Below are 21,679 nucleotides of genomic sequence, written 5' to 3' on the forward strand. Positions count from 1 at the left end.
TCTATATATATATATATATATATATATATATATATATATACAGTACTGTGCAAAAGTTTTAGGCAGGTGTGAAAAAATGCTGTAAAGTAAGAATGCTTTCAAAAATAGACATGTTAATAGATTATATTTATCAATTAACTAAATGCAAAGTGAGTGAACAGAAGAAAAATCTAAATGAAATCCATATTTGGTGTTACCACCCTTTGCCTTCAAAACAGCATCAATTCTTCTAGGTACACTTGCACAAAGTCAGGGATTTTGTAGGCATATAGTCAGGTGTATGATTAAACAATTATACCAAACAGGTGCTAATGATCATCAATTCAATATGTTGGTTGAAACACAATCATTAACTGAAACAGAAACAGCTGTGTAGGAGAATAAAACTGGGTGAGGAACAGCCAAACTCAGCTAAACAAGGTGAGGTTGCTGAAGACAGTTTACTGTCAAAAGTCATACACCATGGCAAGACTGAGCACAGCAACAAGACACAAAGTAGTTATACTGCATCAGCAAGGTCTCTCCCAGGCAGAAATTTCAAGGCAGACAGGAGTTTCCAGATGTGCTGTCCAAGCTCTTTTGAAGAAGCACAAAGAAACGGGCAACGTTGAGGACAATAGACGCAGTGGTCGGCCAAGGAAACTTACTGCAGCAGATGAAAGACACATCATGCTTACTTCCCTTCGCAATCGGAAGATGTCCAGCAGTGCCATCAGCTCAGAATTGGCAGAAAACAGTGGGACCCTGGTACACCCATCTACTGTCCGGAGAAGTCTGGTCAGAAGTGGCCTTCATGGAAGACTTGCAGCCAAAAAGCCATACCTCCGACATGGAAACAAGGCCAAGCGACTCAACTATACACAAAAACACAGGAACTGGGGTGCAGAAAAATGGCAGCAGGTGCTCTGGACTGATGAGTCAAAATTTGAAATATTTGGCTGTAGCAGAAGGCAGTTTGTTCGCCGAAGGGCTGGAGAGCGGTACACGAATGAGTGCCTGCAGGCAACAGTGAAGCATGGTGGAGGTTCCTTGCAAGTTTGGGGCTGCATTTCTGCAAATGGAGTTGGGGATTTGGTCAGAATTAATGGTCTCCTCAATGCTGAGAAGTACAGGCAGATACTTATCCATCATGCAATACCATCAGGGAGGCATCTGATTGGCCCCAAATTTATTCTGCAGCATGACAACGACCCCAAACATACAGCGAAAGTCATTAAGAACTATCTTCAGCGTAAAGAAGAACAAGGAGTCCTGGAAGTGATGGTATGGCCCCCACAGAGCCTTGATCTCAACATCATCGAGTCTGTCTGGGATTACATGATGAGAGAGAAGCAACTGAGGCTGCCTAAATCCACAGAAGAACTGTGGTTAGTTCTCCAAGATGTTTGGGCCAACCTGCCTGCCGAGTTCCTTCAAAAACTGTGTGCAAGTGTACCTAGAAGAATTGATGCTGTTTTGAAGGCAAAGGGTGGTCACACCAAATATTGATTTGATGTAGATTTTTCTTCTGTTCACTCACTTTGCATTTTGTTAATTGATAAATATAAACTATTAACATTTCTATTTTTGAAAGCATTCTTACTTTACAGCATTTTTTCACACCTGCCTAAAACTTTTGCACAGTACTCTCTCTCTCTCTATATATATATATATATATATATATATATATTGTAAAAACAGTGTCCCGAGATCGACATTTTGTTAAAAAAAAGCAGAAAAACAATAATCATTAAGCTCTTTGTGTGTCTGAAAAGATAAGACGTTAACAAATATTTTAAGATCCTGTATAATACAGAGTAAAGAATATGGTTTCAAAACGTTTTTCTAGCCTTAAATCCACCGCAATTGTAGAATGACCCATAAATGTCACCTTTATCTTCGTTTCTTCTGAAGAAGCTTTCCAAGCCGTTATTTATTATTTATTAAGCCTTACAAGCCATTATTTTTAAAAAAGTTATCAGTTGATTCCCAGAGATGTGATGATATATTTGTGGAAACTATTTGCACTTGTATATGTTGGAAATGTAACATTGTCTGGAATTTCAAGAAAATACAGTTTATCATCTCATCTCTTTTAAATATTTAGCATCAAACTACTTATGCGTTGTTTCTTAGTTACCATGTACCAAATATTTATGAGTAACAAAATCTTTTTGTTTGTTTGTTTTTTCACCTAGAATTCTTGATGAAAACCAAATAAAAATGATTTCTCAGCAGGTGTTTACAGGTTTAAAGTCTCTGTTTTTCTTGTAAGTATCAAACTTTAGACTTTAACAATATTAGATGTAGAAACTGTACTTTCTGATCAAAATTCAGATTTTTTTTACAATCATTTTCTAGCGCTATTACAGACATGATAAACCAAGTTTTTAGACATCACCATCAAGGGAGCTTATATGTTTTTTAGTAAATTCAAATTTGGCACCAAGCTGTATTCTATGATTCTGTCAGTGTGATACCATTAGAAGTGTAAAACAAGTTTCTGTGTAAATGAACTGCCTCCTTGTGTTAACCTCGGGCCATATCAATGAAACAGATCACATTTTCTTCCAATTTCCATTTTACTTCATGTTCACAGTCCATTCAATCAGAGATACATTCCCCTTACAGTATATCCCCAGTAATGCTTTGTTTTGTTCCCAAACACTTCAAGTGTTTTTATTTGTAATTTTATAGTAGTGCTTAAAAAAGGGGACAGCAAACATGGCCAAATAGAGCTTCCTTTCACCGCACAGTAAGCATTAAGCCCTGTGCTGTGAAAGGAAGCTCTATTTTATTTATAAAAATAGGGAGTTTTCAGTTTATAAATTACCTTTCTTCTTCATTAAGTATTTCTGTTGATCAATGTTTATCCTCTTGGATCCCGATTCTCCTTGGTGTGCTGTTTTTGACAGAGCACAGGGGAGGCAAACGGTATATTTTGCAGGCTACATTTTTTGCTTCGTGTAAACACACTGTTTTAATGTTTTGTTATGGTTTTGCCTATAAACGTTTTAAAATGTAAAAAAAATATAAAATAAAATAAAGTCATTCATAAGATGCCATAAGTCCAACATTAAAAATAAACAACTAAATAAATAAAACAGCCCCTACAGGAACATTGTTTTGAACCACCACAATCCGCTCAGCACTATTTACAACAGCTAACGTTAGCAGCGGTGTGACTGCAACAGAAGATCGTGGGCAGTTTGGATACTACAAAAAATGATTAATTAAATATAGGCTAGGTAATTGTTAGTTTAGTTTGTTTTATTCTCTATCAATGAAATTATATTCAGACAGTCATTTATGTATTTTATTTTAAATAAGGGCATTAGTAGGTTCCTGTGGCTGCGGGGCCATGAGAGGGGTTAAGTTCAACAACAACTCTAAATAAAATGTTACTGCTATTTAAGCACTGGTAATAATCTGAAGCAGTGGTATTGCAAAGTAACAGAATCCCGTTTTTACTTTAGAATTTTTTTTTCATTAAACACACGTTCTTTATTAAAATTAATTTTCAGCTTTCATATTGGGGTCAAGTAAGCTTATGTGTGTATAAATAATGACAATAGTTTAATCTACTGAATCGTAAGGTAATTAAACTGTTTGCTTATACTCTCCCCGCCACTCTGTGCACTGTCGCCCTGGTTAAAGATATAAATAATGTGCCCGATCCGAAGCAAGTGTAAAACTTGTGTGAATATTCAAGTAAAAAATACAAATATTTTAAAACTAGCAAGAAATGACTTGTTGCACCAGCAGCAGTTCCATTATTGTTTTACATTATCGTTTTGTCCTCTAACTCAATGGACCATATTTAGAAGTAAGCACAAAGGGCAAAGACACAATTTCTTAGAGCAATAAGACAATTTTAATGGTATGAAACAAGAAACAACTCTTGTCTGGTCCTTCCTGCAACTAAGTTTATACAGTTGAAATTGTTTTATTCAGCAAAAGAAAAAAAAAAAGTCTTTGCATTTGCTTCAGAGTGAAGTCTTTTTTTATATACCAAAACCGTGTATAAGAAAGTTTACAAATGAGAGGAGGCCATTCAGCCCATCTTGCTTGTTTGGTTGTTAGTAGCTTATTGTTACCAGAATCTCATCAAGCAGCTTCTTGAAGGATCCCAGGTTGTCAGCTTCAACAACATTATTGGGGAGTTGGTTCCAGACTCCAACAATTCTCTGTGTAAAACAGTGCCTCCTATTTTCTGTTCTGAATGCCCTTTTATCTAATCTCCATTTGTGACCCCTGGTCCTTGTTTCTTTTTTCAGGTCGAAAACGTCCCTTGCGTCGACATTGTCGATGCCTTTTAGAATTTTGAAAGCTTGAATCAGATCACTGCGTAGTCTTCTTTGTTCAAGACTGTTTAGATTCAATTCTTTTAGCCTGTCTGGACATCACATTCCTTTTAAACCCGGAATAATTCTGTTTGCTCTTCTTTGCACTCTTTCTAGAGCAGCAATGTCCTTTTTGTAGCGAGGTGACCAGAAATGAACACAATATTCTAGATGAGGTCTTACTAATGCATTGTAAAGTTTTAACATTACTTACCTTGATTTGAATTCCACACGTTTCACTATGTATCTGAGCATTTTTGTTGGCCTTTCTTATAGCTTCCTCACATTGCCTAGATTAAGACATTTCTGAGTCAACATAAACTCCTAGGTCTTTTTCATAGATTTCTTCTTCAATTTCAGTATCTCCCATATGGTATTTATAATGCAGATTTTTATTGCCTGTGTGCAGTATCTTACACTTGTTTCTATTAAATGTCATTTGCCATGTGTCTGCCCAGTTCTGAATGTTGTCTAGAGCATTTTGAATGACCTTTGCTGCTGCAGCGGTGTTTGCCACTCCTATTTTTGTGTCGTCTGCAAATTTAACAAGTTTGCGGACTGTACTAGAATCTAAGTCATTCATGAGGATTAGGAAGAGCAGAGGAACCTAATACTGATCCCTGTGGTACTCCATTGGTTACTTCGCCCCATTTTCAGGTTTCTCCTCTAATCGGTACTCAATGTTTTCTACATGCTAACCACTCCCTAATCCATGTGCATGCATTTCCTTGAATCCCTACTGCATTCAGTTTGAGAATTAATCGTTTATGTGGGACTTTGTCAAAAGCTTTCTGGAAATCTAAATAAACCACGTCATATGCTTTGTAATTATCCATTGTTGATGTTGCATCCTCAACTTGGGGAATAATTACTTTCTAAAGAACATTACTTGTTTTTCTTTGTTTGTTTAACACTTTCCTTTAATAAACTGCATGTGGGAATTCTAGGTGTAGCACGGTGCATGTATTTATATTTCATGCATGCTCATTTTATGTTGAAACATCTGCCCAATTTTGTTGGTTTACAATTACTGAAACCGTAACTTCACAACAGCAAGGTTTGCTTGGTTTCTTAGAGCTTCTTAATTGTAAAAAAAAAAAAAAAAAACATAATAAAAAAAAAAAACATTTGCGTCTCTACGCTCAGCAGTTAGTGTTTCATTTTGCCCCCCTACTGTTTAACAAAGTTAGGCGCCTATGATTGAGACACAAAATGCTTGATTTTGCCCCAGGAGTTTCAGTCAAAACGATCATTGGCCATTTTCACCCATATATATATAAAATGTGGGGGTTACTTTGCAACTTCTGTGACCCTTATCACCTGTGTAAAATGAACAGTACTCAAAACAGGCTGGTGCCTTTATATTTATTCATAAACAAAACAACCAAAATAAAACTCCACCTAGGAGCGCTAGCCAGACTTGAACAAGTTGTAACTAATAAACCGGACGGCTGAGCCGTTTACCAGTCACCCAGAACAACCCTCATACCCAGAATAAGTATTAAATACCTTTTCTCAGTCTTCACACATCTTAGGCCTGTTTCTATACTGCCTGCTTGATCATAGGAAGATGTCCCTCATTATATTATAGCCAACCCTGAGGTATGCGGGGGGATGCAGTCCTGTTACCCCTTTTAACCCTAAGGACTACATTTTTCCTTTGTGTAAATGACACGACTTTCTGTAGATGGCACGGGTTGATTCTATGATTGTATAACACCCCTCCCCCCGCCACCCCCCACACCCCAAAAAAGTGAAAAATGTCTAAAACTTTTGCAAAGCAGTATATATATATACGCTTGCATGTATAGTAAACAATAGCTGTAGTATGTAACGGTAAGTGAAGTTTTAATAACTTTCAGCTGGAACAATAAATTGCTGCTGGCATAACTAAGTCTACTGAGTCTAAATGGCACCAGCTATGTTGTAACTATGATTTATTTTCAAAAAAGGAATACGTTCACTTTGTTCAATTATTCATTTAGTCACACATTTTATTTTTTATATTTATTATGCAATATAGCCTCAGCAGAATTGGAACACAAAGTTAAACATGAGCTTTCCTTTTTAGGGAAAGTTATACCTTTTTTCTTTTACTGTTGTACTTGTTTCTGTTTTAATATTCATTTTAACTTTCATTATTCACTGCTTATTTCATGTTTTCTTTCTTTCTTTTTCTTTCTTTCTTCCTTTCCTTCTTTCACTTCTCTTCTCAAATGAGAGTACCCCTTTAAAAGTAATCTTACTGCGTTTACCATTATAAATAATGAGGGCCCTCTTAGCCAATAAAAGTTTATGATACTAATTTCTTCCAAACTCCCTGCATGCAATGGCATGTTATTGAAGCAAAGCATACATTGTCTCATTAAACAGTGATGTCATTTAAACAGGAGATTTAAAGGAATGTCTTTTTCTATTTTTTACAGGTCCATGGTAAACAATTCCCTTGAGCAGCTTCCTCAAATGAAAATGTGCTCAGAGATGCCCCGTCTTAACTGGGTGTAAGTGAACAGATCCCTTGTCTTATTTATGTTAGCTTGGTTAGACTGGTAAATCCCATGTGGAATATTTCCTGAGACATGCATTCATATAAATAGAGTTCTGACCATGTTTTATTTATAATATGTCTTTACTTAAGAATTTTATGAACAGTGCTAATTGTCTAACGAATGTACAAACCTGAATCATATACATGGTATTCTCTCGTGAACCTTGCATTAAATGTTTTTATCGTAGTTTTTGTTTATTTTATTTGAGCTTTGGCATGGTTTGGGAGGCAGTCATGAAATTGAATAAATAATGTGTGTTGAGTTCACCTGCTACCATTTCCCCAAGAATCACAAATGAGTGTTCTGCACCTTCTCAGGATAGTCTTTTATGAACTAAAGAAAAATCAACGGGGCAAAATGAAAGCACTACAGGCTTTCAAGGAGGTCCATAAATAGTCTTAAATATGCAATCATTGTATTGTAATAGTTTTCTAGCATGGATTGATGAAATGTGAGAAAAAGAACTAAGAACTCAAATACATTTCTAGTTTCAATTCTATGTTTTTGTTGTTGTTGTTGTTGTTGTTGTTGTTTTTACATATTTTTCCATTTTTACCAGACACAAAATTTACATTTTAATAGACATTTGATACTAAATACATAATCTGTAAAGTATCGGCAAACATAACATGGTGAAAAGAGTTGTTTGTGCTAGTGGAAGAATGCCAGTAACATATCTTCTGTGGTAACCTACAAATATTAAGTGAAAGCCTGTTTTTTATTACTAGCCACAAATTGTATTGTAATTATATGTTTGCTTTTGAATGTGTAATTCAGGGAGGCATCACATTCTTTACTGTAAAAGCTGGCTACATTTCCTCTATCTCCAACTAGCATATTAATTATTGACTAAATATTCTTTATATAATATTTACCTAACTGAAATACCAGTTAACATCGCTAAAAATATTTGATTTTTATTTTAAGAAAATCTAATTCCTAGATTCTAATGGGATTTATATTTAATTATTATTATTATTATTATTTATTTCTTAGCAGACGCCCTTATCCAGGGCGACTTACAATGTAAGCAAATACATTTCAAGTGTTACAATACAAGTAATACAATAAAAGCAAGAAATACAATAACTTTTGTTCAAGTGTGACAAACCACAATTCAATACAGCAGATAATAGTGATAGTTACATCAGGATATGATTAAATAGTGATAGTTACATAAGGATATGATTAAATACAAAATACTACAGGTTAAACACTTGGCAGATTACAGTATTCTGAATTACAGGATTAAATGCAGTAAGATAGGGGGCAGATAAGAGCAAAATAAAGCACATTTAAATGAAGGGTGGTAGTGTCCCAGGATACAAACAGAGGAGTTCTACAGGTGCTGTTTGAAGAGGTGAGTCTTAAGGAGGCGCCGGAATGTGGTCAGGGACTGGGCAGTCCTGACATCTGTAGGAAGGTATTTCCACCACTGTGGAGCAAGGGTGGAGAAGGAGCAGGCTCTGGAGGCAGGGGAGCGTAGCGGAGGTAGAGCCAGTCTTCTAGTGGAGGCGGAGCGGAGAGGTCGAGTGGGGGTGTAGGGAGAGATGAGGGTCTGGAGGTAGCTGGGTGCAGTCTGGTCAAGGCATCTGTAGGCTAGTACAAGAGTCTTGAACTGGATGCGAGCGGTGATCGGGAGCCAGTGGAGAGAGCGGAGTAGTGGAGTAGCGTGGGCGAAGCGAGGCAGAAAGAACACCAGGCAGGCAGCAGAGTTCTGGATTAATTTATTATTAATGTAGTTTTGTACCAATATAGCAACACTTAAAATAAATGTGTCCTTTTCTCTGTAAATTAAAGGCAAATATAAATGCAAATAGTAATAATGGAAACGGGCAATATGTTAAATTTCAGATAAGTTGACTTGAACCCTTAGGGTCATACAGACTTCTGACACTTACCCTGTATCTGGTCCAGTTGGTATTTTTCTTTAGTGATGCAAAGTATTTGTATCTTAGTTTATAAATAATTACTTAATGTATACCTACTATACATTCAGGTGTTATTAATGTATTAGTTAATATGTAATTACACTGTTATTCAATGTAATTACATAGTAAGTATTGTTAGTGATTCCTAATCTATAAAATAAATCCATCCATTCATTGTGTTAATAAGTAAATAAATCCATCCATTCATTCGTTCATCATTCAAGAGGAAATAACATAAATAACGAGTCATTTAACAGACAATGTTTCATAACACTTGTAAGTGGGTTACTTGAACCAGACTAGATAGCAATCTCATTTTTCATTGCTGTCCCAGAGGGTACAGGCAGGCTATTTTTGTCAAGTTGTTATGATAGCATTTAGTCATTTTAAAACAGAACTATCCTTTTTCCTTACTGTTGGCCAAGGTCAAATTATTTCAAGTATGCAGGCATTCACTCTTATAAATTCAGTTTCCCTAATTCCTGGGACAGTAAAGTTACCATTAGGATGTAATTAAGATCATGCAGTCTGTCGGTACAACAGGGGTTGTACCGACAGACTGGATAATTGCAAACATAATACTGATCCACAAAAATGGAGACAAAACCGAACCAGTTATCTACAGACCAATAAGTCTGACTTCTGTTATATGTAAACTTATGGAAAATTATCTATATGGTAACAGTATCCTGGGAGACAGTCAGCATGGTTTTAGAAAAGGGAGATCGTGTCTACCTAACCTGGTTGATCAGTATTAGGTCCTTTGGTCTTCCTAATCTACATTAATGACTTAGATTCTGGTATTCAAAAAAAAAAATATATGCAACAATATATATATATATATATATATATATATATATATATATATATATATATATATATATATATATATATATATGCAGCATTCAAAACTGGGCAGACACATGGCAAATTACATTTAATATAGAAAAGTGTAAGCTACTGCATGTAGGCAATAAAAATCTCCATTATAAATACCATAAGTCAGACACTGAAATTGAAGAAGGAATCTATGAAAAATATCTAGGAATTTATGTTGACTCAGAAATGTCTTAATCTAGACAATGTGGGGAAGCTATAAAAAGGCCAACAAAATGCTTGGATATATAGTAAAAAGTGTTGAATTTAAATCAAGGGAGGTAATGTTAAAACTTTACAATGCATTAGTAAGACCTCATCTAGAAAATTGTGTTCAGTTCTGGTCACCGCGCTACAAAAAGGACATTGCTGCTCTAGAAAGAGTGAAAAGAAGAGCGACCAGAATTTAAAAGTCATATCATATGCAAACAGGCTAAAATAATTTAATCTATTCAGTCTTGAACAAAGAAGACTAGATCTGATTCAAGCATTCAAAATTGTCGACTCAGGGGACTTTTTCGACCTGAAAAAAGAAACAAGGACCAGGGGTCACAAATGGAGATTAGATAAAGGGGCATAAAGAACAGAAAATAGGAGGCACTTTTTTACACAGAGAATTGTGGGGGAGTCTGGAACCAACTCCCCAGTAATGTTGTTGAAGCTGACACCCTGGGATCCTTCAAGAAGCTGCTTGATGATATTCTGGGATCAATAAGCTACTAACAACCAAATGAACAAGATGGGCCAAATGGCCTCCTCTCGTTTGTAACCTTTCTTATGTTCTTCTGATGTTCTTATGTACAATATATGCAATCCTCAGGTTTGGTCCTGGGTTGAGCCCATAGTAGACCACAACATTACAAGCAATTGCAACTGATTTTGTACCATTGTACTAAGGATTACCAGTATGAATTGGTTTACACTAGCACTGTCACTCGATTAAAAATTTTGTTCAGTTAATTTATGAGCATTAGTTGATTAATTGGTAGATTAATCAACTAATAAAGGTAACGATTTGGTAGCGGCCGTCATGATTAACGGGTACACAAATAAGAGAGATTTATTTTTGTTTGTTTTATTTTTGGATTGGTTTTGCACTCTACTGACTTTAGCTTTTAGAATTTAAAAAATAAAAGATTTGTCACCAAAATATTAAAAAATTTCACTGGAAAAATTCATTCCAAGGTAGAATGTGATTTTAAATTGAAAGAAATTGAAAGATCTGTAAACCGCGGTTTAAACTGCCACGGTTTTGAAACCGCAATCATTTTTCTATACCATGATTATCGAGCCTTCGGTGAGCCACTGTGTTCATGAGAACTAACTAATGAACACTGACATCGCAAGTTCTGAAAACTGCCATGCATGAGATGATCTGAGTAGGCTATTAAATAAGTGACGTCATATTTAATATAAACCGCCCTACTAAACAATGATCGCTAGCAAACGTGATTGTCAGTAAATGAAACACAAATACTCGAAAATATCAGCAAGAACAAGGCACTGTAACTTTTCATCACTGCCTCCCTATTAATTTACCAAACCAAAGTAATATTAGCTATTATCTATCTAAGTTCTCTAGATGCCACTTAACTTTGCAATGGTGTCATACCCACCTTAACATTTCTCCTTTCCTTTGTGTTCGTTGCTGTTATCATGCAGTCCAAAAAATAAATAAATACAAATTTGCGGGCGCCGTCTTCTCATCATTTAAGTTTTGAACTCTGCTGAGAGATCAGTGGGCGGGCACTGGATGTCTTAAAACACACTCGATTGGCTATTGCTAGGCAACACTTAACAAATTATTTGTATACCTTTGTCAGACATTTCCTTTTCCTTTTTTTTGCCTACTTACACCTATGGTAGTTTATGTCTTCATAGCAGTTGTCAAGTATTTTTGTATTTGTATTTCCTATTGTTTTCTAGGGACTTTGAAGGGAACCATATCAAGACTTTAGATTACTCTGCGTTGCTTATGTGTAATGAACTTACAGTTCTGTGAGTATGTTACTTATGCTGGTATCCTTTTTGACTGAGCTGAATTAGCTTTTACTTATTGACTACATTCAAACACCTATTTAAGAACACCCTGATTAAATTACTGCCTGTTTCTCACCTGTTAAATCCATGTATTCTGTACAGGGTGGGCAAAAGCCATGCTTGATGATTTTTTTACACAGGTTTCACCCTTTAAAGTTTACCCCATTATATGTGCATGCACAATTTGCCGTTTGCCATATTTACTGCTAATTTACGTGGTTTAACGTCTTTTTACCATTGTTTACTATTGACACAACAGGCTGTTTGCTATACAGTTTACTAAGTTTACTAAGTTAACTGTTACATGGGAATAACCTGTGTATTGCTATAAACTATTTAGAAAATGTATTTTATCAGCAGTAGTGACACAAATGGAGGTGTCTTGCTTTTATGTTCTCAACATTAGAACACATTCTTTAGAAGGAATTTATTGTGACAGACCTGATTTTGAATGGCAGCTTTTCACGGTCTGCTGAGCCCAGTTTAATATTTATTATATAAATTGTGGTTTCAATGGTTACATTTCCCAGTAGGAAATACATGTTGTACATGTTGTATGAAGACAATTAAATTACACTGGTAGAACAGGAAGAGAACTGTATCAAATCATTATATATTTTGTTATATACCAGAATTGTATTCATTAATAATTGTTGGGTTTTTTTAGACACACTGTTATAACTAATGGTTTTTAGTAAAAGTATATCTCATGAATGCAATTTTTTTTTTTATCTTTCACAGGTCACTGCGTAAAAATGAAATCTCTGTAATTACTGAAAATGCATTTCAACCACTGAAAAAGCTTGGAGAGTTGTAAGAAAACCCTTTATTGTGTATATTTTTTCAGTATTTACAAGACATAACATAACTACTGTTATGCAATATTTGCTTGGGTGTATTAGGAGCTTACTGAACAAGCACTTTTGAAGCAATGCATTTTAAATGGCACGACCATTACTTCTTTTCTATCCAATGTACTGCAACACATTGGGTCTAGTTAGGTCAAACTTCAGTCATCGGAAAATCCATTGTTTACTCTATTTTACTGAGACCTTCTCATTAGAGATAAGACATTGATGTGATATGTTGCATAAATGATGTGTTCCATAAACAATTACAATGAAATGCAGATCATGTCATTTGTGTTTCAGAGACTTGTCAAGCAACAGGATTTTAGAACTGAGTCACGATATTTTTAAAGATTTAGAAGTCCTTCAGATATTGTAAGTTATATGTTAACTTAGATACAAACATTATATACAGAATCTGTTTGTCTTATTTGTGTGTCTGTTCCCTAATATGACATGTTGACTTTCCCAATACTCATGACCCGTTTTAATGTCACTGGACTACTGACTATCTGAGCTATCACATTAATATGCTTAACCATTGGCCCCTTTGTACACTTTTGACATGATTCATATTTTAAACCCAGCACCTTACCATATGCTTTCTTACCAGCTGTATACTATGCATCTATGTATATATCTATATAACATGGTTGTCAAAATCTGTTTATTCTTTACAGGAATATGTCAGACAATCCTCTTAGTCATATACACATTGATCAGTTTGAGAATCTGAGCCAACTCCAGTCCTTGTAAGTACAACTAAAAACCTGCTTATAATTTTAGGCACATTCCCAGTCCCTGATTTGGGTCCACAGTCTTAGATATGGTGTGCTGAATGATACTAATTCAAACTAATTTACAAATTCAAAGATTGTACACGACCATCCCCTCTCTATTACTGCAAAAAAGACACAGAGAAATGCTTAGCAATGAGATGGGAAACTGTGAATACTTATCCAATTATTCTTTCTTGTTCCCCAGAGTCCTAGAAGGAATTGAAATTCTAAATATCCAAACCAGAATGTTTAAGCCCATGAAGAACCTGTCTCACATGTAGGTATTGTTATTGAGATTGTTACTGGTCTTTCCTACACAGTGCCACTGTTAAAACAGATGCTTAAAACAGGGCCATTTGTGTACCAAGGTTATGAGTCTAGACTATTTCTTTCTGTAAGAATGTGTAAAATAGCAGGGAGGATCTGCTGTCATTTATGGAAATTGAAAAGACCCTGTGATGGGGTACACCCTGCCCCTGTGTTTATTATTATTATTATTATTATTATTATTATTATTATTATTATTATTATTATTATTATTATTTTAATGTATTTTGTGTTAAAAATAATGCATTATTCTTATTGTTAATGTGGGTTTTGGGTTGGCAGGGAAGCAGACAATTATCTTCTCTGCCAACAATAACACATGCAGAATGTGGCTGTCTTCAAATTGGTTAATTGTTTGCTAACTTGAGGATGGCCACATGTATAAAAAGTATAGCAGCTGAGTGCTGTGGTTGATGAGAGAGAGAGAGAGAGAGAGAGAGAGAGAGAGAGAGAGAGAGAGAGAGAGAGAGAGAGAGAGAGAGAGAGAGAGAGAGAGAGAGAGAGAGAGGAGAGAGGAGAGAGAAAGAGGAACATAAATAACTAAGAAGACAGTTGTTACGCGTGCAGGATTTGCACCAGCACGGTACTTGTTTTACTTTTCCTTGTGTTTGTTTTGGCCAACGTGCCTTTTGTTTTGTGTACAAGTTGTTAGTTTGTTTGTTTGATTTATTTAATTTAATAAAAAAAAGAGTGCAGTGGCAACTCACCCCGCAGTACTTTGCCTGTGTTTATTTCCTGGTCTGTGATGTCACCACCAAGCCATCCATGACCAATTGGCTATTTTTTCCCAATTTGAAATACCCAAATCGAATCTGGCAAACCTAAGCAACAGATTTTTCTAAGCTACTAGGTGAGGCCCAGCCTGGGTCATCTGCACCTGCCCTCATCTGGCGCTGAACCAGTAAGGTTCACTGAAGCACGATTTGGTTAACTCCTACCTGCATCTGCGGCTTATTATTATTATTATTATTATTATTATTATTATTATTATTATTATTATTATTATTATTATTATTATTATTATTATTATTTTATGCAATAAAAAATATGTTATTCATTCTTGTTCAAAATAGTGTGTGCAGATGTATCTGGTAATGTTTCAAAACTAGTCTCAATCAACTGAAAGGGTTAAGTTATTTCTTACTAGGTTATTAAATAACAGCTATATTTTGGTAATGTTATGTTTTAATGTACGGATGGTCTCTTTTCAGCTATTTTAAGAAGTTTCAGTATTGCTCCTACAGTCCTCATGTTCGGAAATGCAAGCCAAATACAGATGGGATTTCTTCATTTGAGGACCTCCTGGCTAATATAATTCTCAGAGTGTCAGTCTGGGTCATAGCTTTCATCACCTGCTTTGGCAATGTATTTGTAATTTGCATGAGGTCCTTTGTAAGAGCTGAGAACAATCTTCATGCTATGTGCATCAAAGTCTTATGCTGTAAGTATACACTTTTTGTAATTTATATATATGTACAGGAGGGTTAGACTATAAAGCAGACTGCTTAATGTGAAGGGCTACTCACAGATACAGATACTTCCTCTTTGGCAAAAGTCTTCTGCAGCCCAGTCTTGTCAATGTTTTATATATACAGTGCCTATAGAAAGTCTACACCCCCTGAACTTTTTTCACATTTTGTTGCGTCAGTGCCTCAGGGTTTCATGCATTTAAATGAGGATTTTTTTCCACTTATCTACACACCATACTCCACACTGTTAAGGGGAAAAAGTTATATATTAAAAATACAAAACTGAAAGATCATAAGTCCCCACCCCCCTGAGTTAATACTTGGTGGAAGCACCTTTGGCAGCAATTACAGCGGTGAGTCTGTTGGGATAGGTCTCTACCAACTTTGCAGACCTAGATTTGGCAATATTTGACCATTCTTCTTTACAAAACTGTTCAAGCTCTGTCAAGTTCATAGGGGAGCGTTGATGGACAGCAATCTTCAAGTCATGCCACAAGTTTTCGATTGGATTTAGGTCGGGGCTCTGACTGGTCCACTCAAGGACTATACCTTTTTGTTCCTTAGCCACTCCAGTGTAGCTTTGGCTGTGTGCTTTGGGTCATTGTCATGCTGAAAGGTGAACTTCCATCCCAGTTTCAGCTTTCTTGCAGAGTGCAGCAGGTTTTCCTCAAGGACTTCTCTGTACTTTGCTCCATTCATTTTCCCTTCTATCCTGACATGTGCCCCAGTCCCTGCCGATGAGAAACATCCCCATAACATGATGCTGCCACTACCATGCTTCACAGTAGGGATGGTGTTCTTTGGGTGATGCGCTGTGTTGGGTTTGCGCCAAACATAACGCTTTGCATTGAGGCCAAAAAGTTCCATTTCTGTTTCGTCTGACCACCAAACCTTTTTCCACATGTCTGCAGTATCATTTACATGCTTTTTCGCAAACTCCATACGTGCTTTAAGATGAGGCTTTTTGAGTAATGGCTTCTTTCTTTCCACCCATCCATATGTTACACACTTGAAATAAAGACGACTCAAGTGTGTTGTAGAAAAGAAACCTCTTCGTTTATTTCTGAAAATCATAAAATGCATTGCTTTAGTACAGCGCCATATTATCAGTATCTCTCCTATTACAGGCAGCCTGCACTACTGATCAGAGCAGTAGTTGTTACGCTTTACTTTCAGTTTCAACACGAACGTCTTCGTTCTAATCGGCGAAGATTCTAGATAACCACAAACTCTATAATGATGCAACTAATCACATTAGAACATGTTCATTAAGGATTTAAAATAAACTGGCAAAACAAACACAGACAAGCAAATGAAAAGGAAGGCCTTTTATCATTCATGCAATCTAAGTGCAGGCTAATAAGAACCATGCGGTCTTCCATGCGGTAAGAATATTGTGTGTGTGTAAACATTTATTTATTCAAATAAACCGAATTTCTATTACTTCACATGTTCCTAACAACTTCAACGATAACAGCGATTAATTAGGGCCGGTTTGCTTACCTGAAAATCATAAAATGCATTGCTTTAGTACAGCGCCATATTATCAGTATCTCTCCGATTACAGGCAGCCTACACAACTGATCGGAGCAGTAGTTGTTACGCAATCCTGTAGCTCCCTCTACTGATGCAGTTGCACTGTCCTCCAGCAAACCACACTCTTATAAAAGCTTTTGCAATTCACCCAACATAACTTGAATGCCTAAATAAATATACTGTTTTAACAAAAAAATATGGGGGTGGGTATTTTACATACCTCCCACACATACAGGCCAGCTTTGTGTAGGGACCGGCTTATTGTTGATGTGTGAACACTGACTCCCATCTCAGACACAGAACTTTGCAGATCTCTCAAGGTCAATGTTGGCTTCAGAGTGACATCCCGAACCAGTTTCCTGCTTGCCCGGCTGCTCAGTTTGGGAGGGCTACTTGATCTGGGTAGTGTCTGGGTGGTATGATGCATCTTCCACTTCTTAACAATGGACTTCAGTATGCTGAGAGGGATAATCAGCGCCTTTGAAATGTTCTTGTACCTTCTCCTGCTCTGTGCCTCTCTACCATTTTATCCATGACTTGTTTCCAAAGCTCCTTGGTCATCATGGTTGCATTGTTGGATCACTATGTGAGTTGCAGCTTGACAGTTGCAGTCTTTACCTGAGGGAAATGATCTACAAGTTAAACCACTTTGAGTACACACAGGCTGAAACCATTTCACTAATTTTGTAACCTTTCAAACAAATAATTTGCACCTGAGCTGATTTAGGGCTGCAGTAGCAATGGGGTTGAATACTTATGCAACTGAGATCAATGTGTTTTTCCCTGTAAATCTTACTTATTTATATTCTATATGCATTTGTTTTTACTTTATCAATGTGGAGTAGTTTGTGCAGATTCTACATGTAAAGTCTAATTTGAAAGCGTTGTGGAGTACGCTCAGGTGCCAGCAAAATGTGAAAATTTTGCAGGGGAGTGAATACAAACCACTATGTATGTGTGTGTGTGTGTGTATATATATATATATATATATATATATATATATATATATATATGTACACACACACAAAAGATCAGTAATATTAAGGTAAGCATAAAACATTTTTCTTAGACTTGTGCCAATTTAATTTCAACATAAATACAACTTTATGTACTGTTGTGTTTTTTTTCCACAACACAAAAGTAAAACTAATCTCCATGAACTGTGTGATTAAAATCAGATTCCTGAAGCAGTGCTACCTGAACAGAATGTACTTCAACACAGCATACATTTAACAATTCAAATTCTTAGTAGATGACATCACATTTTAGCTTAAACACAGGGAATGGCTAAACATTTAGTACAGTAAACTATAATTTAAGCATGTTAACTTTATCTGTTCATGGATTTGTGTATCTGTATCAGTAAATAATCAATAAAACAAGGTCTACTAAGCTCTTAAATTCAGATGGCTTAGGATACCAGCATCACCGTAATCTTTCTGTAGCTGTCAGTCCCTGCTTTATTTCAACAATTTTAACAGCAGGCAAGCTGCGCCTGTGACCTCGAAGCTGTGAAATTAACCCATTCCCATGTCTTCGCTACCCGCTAGCCAATTAGTACTGCGAGGCTGCAGCTGTGTACCCACTCTCTTACAACTCCACCACTCTCCCGTGACTCTTGGGTTGAAAGGAAAATAGTGATTTTTTTTTTTGCACAGGGATAAAAGAGGTTGAACAGAATTATAAACACCTGCCTTAACGCTGTCACTAGGGTGTAAAGCCATCGTAGGTAGAGCGGGATTGCTGTCCTGAGAAATTGGGAATGGAAAGACTTGAAAAATCAGTAATTTGGGCTGTGTTGGAATACAGAAGCATCGGCTAACAAGTGCTGACTATAAACCCTCTATCAAAGTCTGCCAGAAGGGCTCTTGCCATTGTGACTGAAACTGATCATCAAGAGAAGACATGTCAGAGATGGAATTTGGATAATAAATAATCTGAATGTTTGGATAATTTGTTTATGTTGCTTGAACTTCCAACAGGTTTAGGCGATACCATAACATTCTGTGTTCTTAAAACAGGTGCTGACTGTTTGATGGGGGTGTACCTCTTCTTTGTTGGGGTGTTTGATGTGAAGTTCCGTGGGGAGTACAATAAACATGCCCATTTCTGGATGGAGAGCCTGCAGTGTCGCATTATAGGATCTTTAGCAATGCTGTCCTCGGAGGTCTCTGTTATGTTACTCACTTACCTGACTTTGGAAAAATACTTGGTCATAGTCTTCCCATTCAACAACATTCGACCAGGAAAATGGCAGACGGTGATAATGCTGGCAATGATTTGGGTATTTGGCTTTTTCATTGCTGTGATCCCACTGTTGAGCGAGGACCTCTTTGGCAATTATTACGGAAGAAATGGAGTTTGTTTTCCACTTCATTCCGACCGGCTGGAAAAACCTGCTGCAAAAGGGTATTCGACAGGAATATTTCTAGGTACGTAGCTAAAGAATGTGCTGCTTCTGTACTGTTGGAAGGAATGAACAGTGACAAAGTGGGTATTATTATTATAAACCACGACAGAAGCTGTTTACCAAATGAATGTAGTTGAAGTCACATGATACGTTATTTAAGGGTTAGAATTAAAAGTAATGGCGGCAAATATATGAATTACAAAACAATAGCTACAAATATACAAAACATTGCGTTCCTATGGTAACTGAATGGAATACTGAAAAGTGATACGGCTGAATCTGATGTGTCTGCTATAGTATATATGCAACATGTCATAAATTGTAAAGAATAGAGAAAATACATATTCTGCTAATCGTAAATGAAATTCCACTTGGAATGGTACAGTCAAGGTTGTCTTGTAAAATGACATTGCATGTTTGTTCCTCGTTTAACTAATCTTATCATCTTTGCATCCTCATAGGTCTCAATCTGATTGCCTTCCTCATCATTGTATTTTCATATACAAGCATGTTCTACTCCATCTACAAGACCGGGCTGCAGACCACAGAGATGCGCAGTCGCCTGCACACAGATGTTGCTGTGGCCAACAGATTTTTCTTTATAGTGTTCTCTGATGCCCTCTGCTGGATACCTATTTTCCTAGTGAAAGTACTATCCCTGCTTGATGTTGAGATTCCAGGTACAGTAACTGAGTCTTTTTGAAGTGCTGTACATTGGTTGGACAGACACCAGGGATGTTTTTAGGCATCGCCAAGACTCAAAAAAGATGAATTAGCTGAACTTGCAAAAGAAAAGTTCACCAAACATCTCACGGGTCTTGCTGATATAGGTAATGGGTATTGTAGTCAGATTCAGGAAGTGATCACAAGCTTACACCAAGGCCTTTAGTGGGATTGTTATGGTCTAATTCCACTCTTTAGCTATATAGTAATCCTGTATGGCATTTTCACCCTGAGGTGATTTATTGAATTACAAATGGATAGTAACATTGCTGTATACAGCAATACAAATACAGTGCAATGAGGTCAGTGAAGAATCAGGTTAACAATGTAAAGAGTGGCAGTAATATGATGTGCACTGTTCATTTAAATAGACTCCATTGATGCGGATGCTGACCAGATTTACTGCAATAAAGTACCTTGGAGTCATGTTCTTTATCATTAGCTTGCACACTCACATAGCATTGGATTTGCTAACTCCATGTTACATAATTCTAGCCTATTAATTAGTGTTTTATATAACATTTAGTTTTAAAGAGAAATGTAGAATTAGGGTTTGTACAATAAACAGAAAGCCCACTGAAGTGCACTTTTGTGTACATTGGCTATTACTTCTCTTTCGTTTGTAATGCAAATGGATTCCCTAACATGAATTCTGTAAAAAGCTGCCGTTCCAAGCGAGTCAGTTTGACAGACTGATAGGATTTATAGTAGGTGTTAGATTTACAGGTACCTCAGTAAGACTGTGCAAATTCCTGATGTTTACTCCTGAGGAACAGTCATGATGACTTAGTCTGGAAAGCCTTCACCAGATGTCCAGCCCCAGCTTCCTTGAGGGAAGGAGGGAATCAAACTAGACATGAAAATATATTTGAGCTAGATTTCTGAGATATCCAGTAGTGTTGATATACTGGATTTAGTTTGAAAATTATTCCACTGAGTAGCATGTAATGGATGTTGATTTTGATTAAATGTTTTCACACTGGGGAGGAAACATCAAGGTTCTTGGTTATTAGCCCAGATTATCTCCAGTTGGGTGCTGAATATCAAAGAGGTTTGATGAAAAGATAAAAGTCTTCAAACACGGAGCTCTGAGCAGTTGAAAAGGAGGCCATACAAAATAAGATAAATTGAATATATGGCAGGATTAACTAAGACATTTCTTTACTAAAGCACATTGTTCATTTTTATTTTGGGCAATGCGCAGCGTACACCAGGGAGACACAAGGGCCGAAGCCGCAGCGGGCATGCTGAAAGGCAAAACACAGCAAAAACAAATGGGGGAGAACACTGTATAGGGGTTTTAATCTTGGCATTTTCTATTGATTGTTTAATCACATCTGTTTGCTAGTGTTATTAAATTTTGTTGAAAGACAATTACAAGTAATACAAAGTATTAACATAATGCTATTGTAGCCGGCCGATCAGTCAAAGAAAACCCCTTCCAGACTGATGTTTGTGAAACCAATCCAGGTAACGTTTGTTCTTGACTCTCCCAGATAACAGTAACTTGATTATGCCTTTTCCGATTATACAAACAGGAATATGAACTCATAGAAGCTGCCAAAGTAACGCACTGACTACAAGCTTGTACTACAACACAAATGTTATGTAACATACATATATTTAATTACATGTAATTTGAGCGTTTGAAAATATTTGCTTACATGTAATTGGAAGTTAGGCAAAGTGAGTCTTAAAATATTAACCTTGTTTTTAATTGCTGTTTGAGGTGTTTTATGGGTTGGTAGGGCTCACACCTGGCTCTTTTTAAATTGAATGTTTCATTGGAAGGGAAGGGGAGGGAGGGATAACTAAAAATGGAGAGTTTTCTTTTTCTTTTTATTCACTGGTGCTGAGGATGGGTTAAGT

General features: G+C 36.5%; 1 protein-coding gene across 2 annotated transcripts in view; it reads left to right on the forward strand.

Annotated features, from left to right (window-relative positions):
* The window catches only part of LOC117405535 (relaxin receptor 2-like), a 41,898-nt gene that overhangs the window by 17,087 nt on the left and 3,132 nt on the right, over positions 1-21,679 (forward strand). The window contains exons 8-17 of one of the 2 annotated variants that reach the window (XM_059030463.1): positions 2,178-2,249; positions 6,749-6,823; positions 11,605-11,676; positions 12,460-12,531; positions 12,870-12,941; positions 13,247-13,318; positions 13,551-13,622; positions 14,884-15,113; positions 18,699-19,109; positions 19,549-19,767. In XM_059030463.1, coding sequence (XP_058886446.1) covers positions 2,178-2,249; positions 6,749-6,823; positions 11,605-11,676; positions 12,460-12,531; positions 12,870-12,941; positions 13,247-13,318; positions 13,551-13,622; positions 14,884-15,113; positions 18,699-19,109; positions 19,549-19,767 — 1,367 coding nt within the window. The remainder of the gene's footprint in view (positions 1-2,177; positions 2,250-6,748; positions 6,824-11,604; positions 11,677-12,459; positions 12,532-12,869; positions 12,942-13,246; positions 13,319-13,550; positions 13,623-14,883; positions 15,114-18,698; positions 19,110-19,548; positions 19,768-21,679) is intronic. The other variant, XM_059030464.1, reaches the window with a different exon arrangement.

This window comes from Acipenser ruthenus, chromosome 9, assembly GCF_902713425.1.
Source record: "Acipenser ruthenus chromosome 9, fAciRut3.2 maternal haplotype, whole genome shotgun sequence".
Lineage (NCBI taxonomy): Eukaryota > Metazoa > Chordata > Actinopteri > Acipenseriformes > Acipenseridae > Acipenser > Acipenser ruthenus.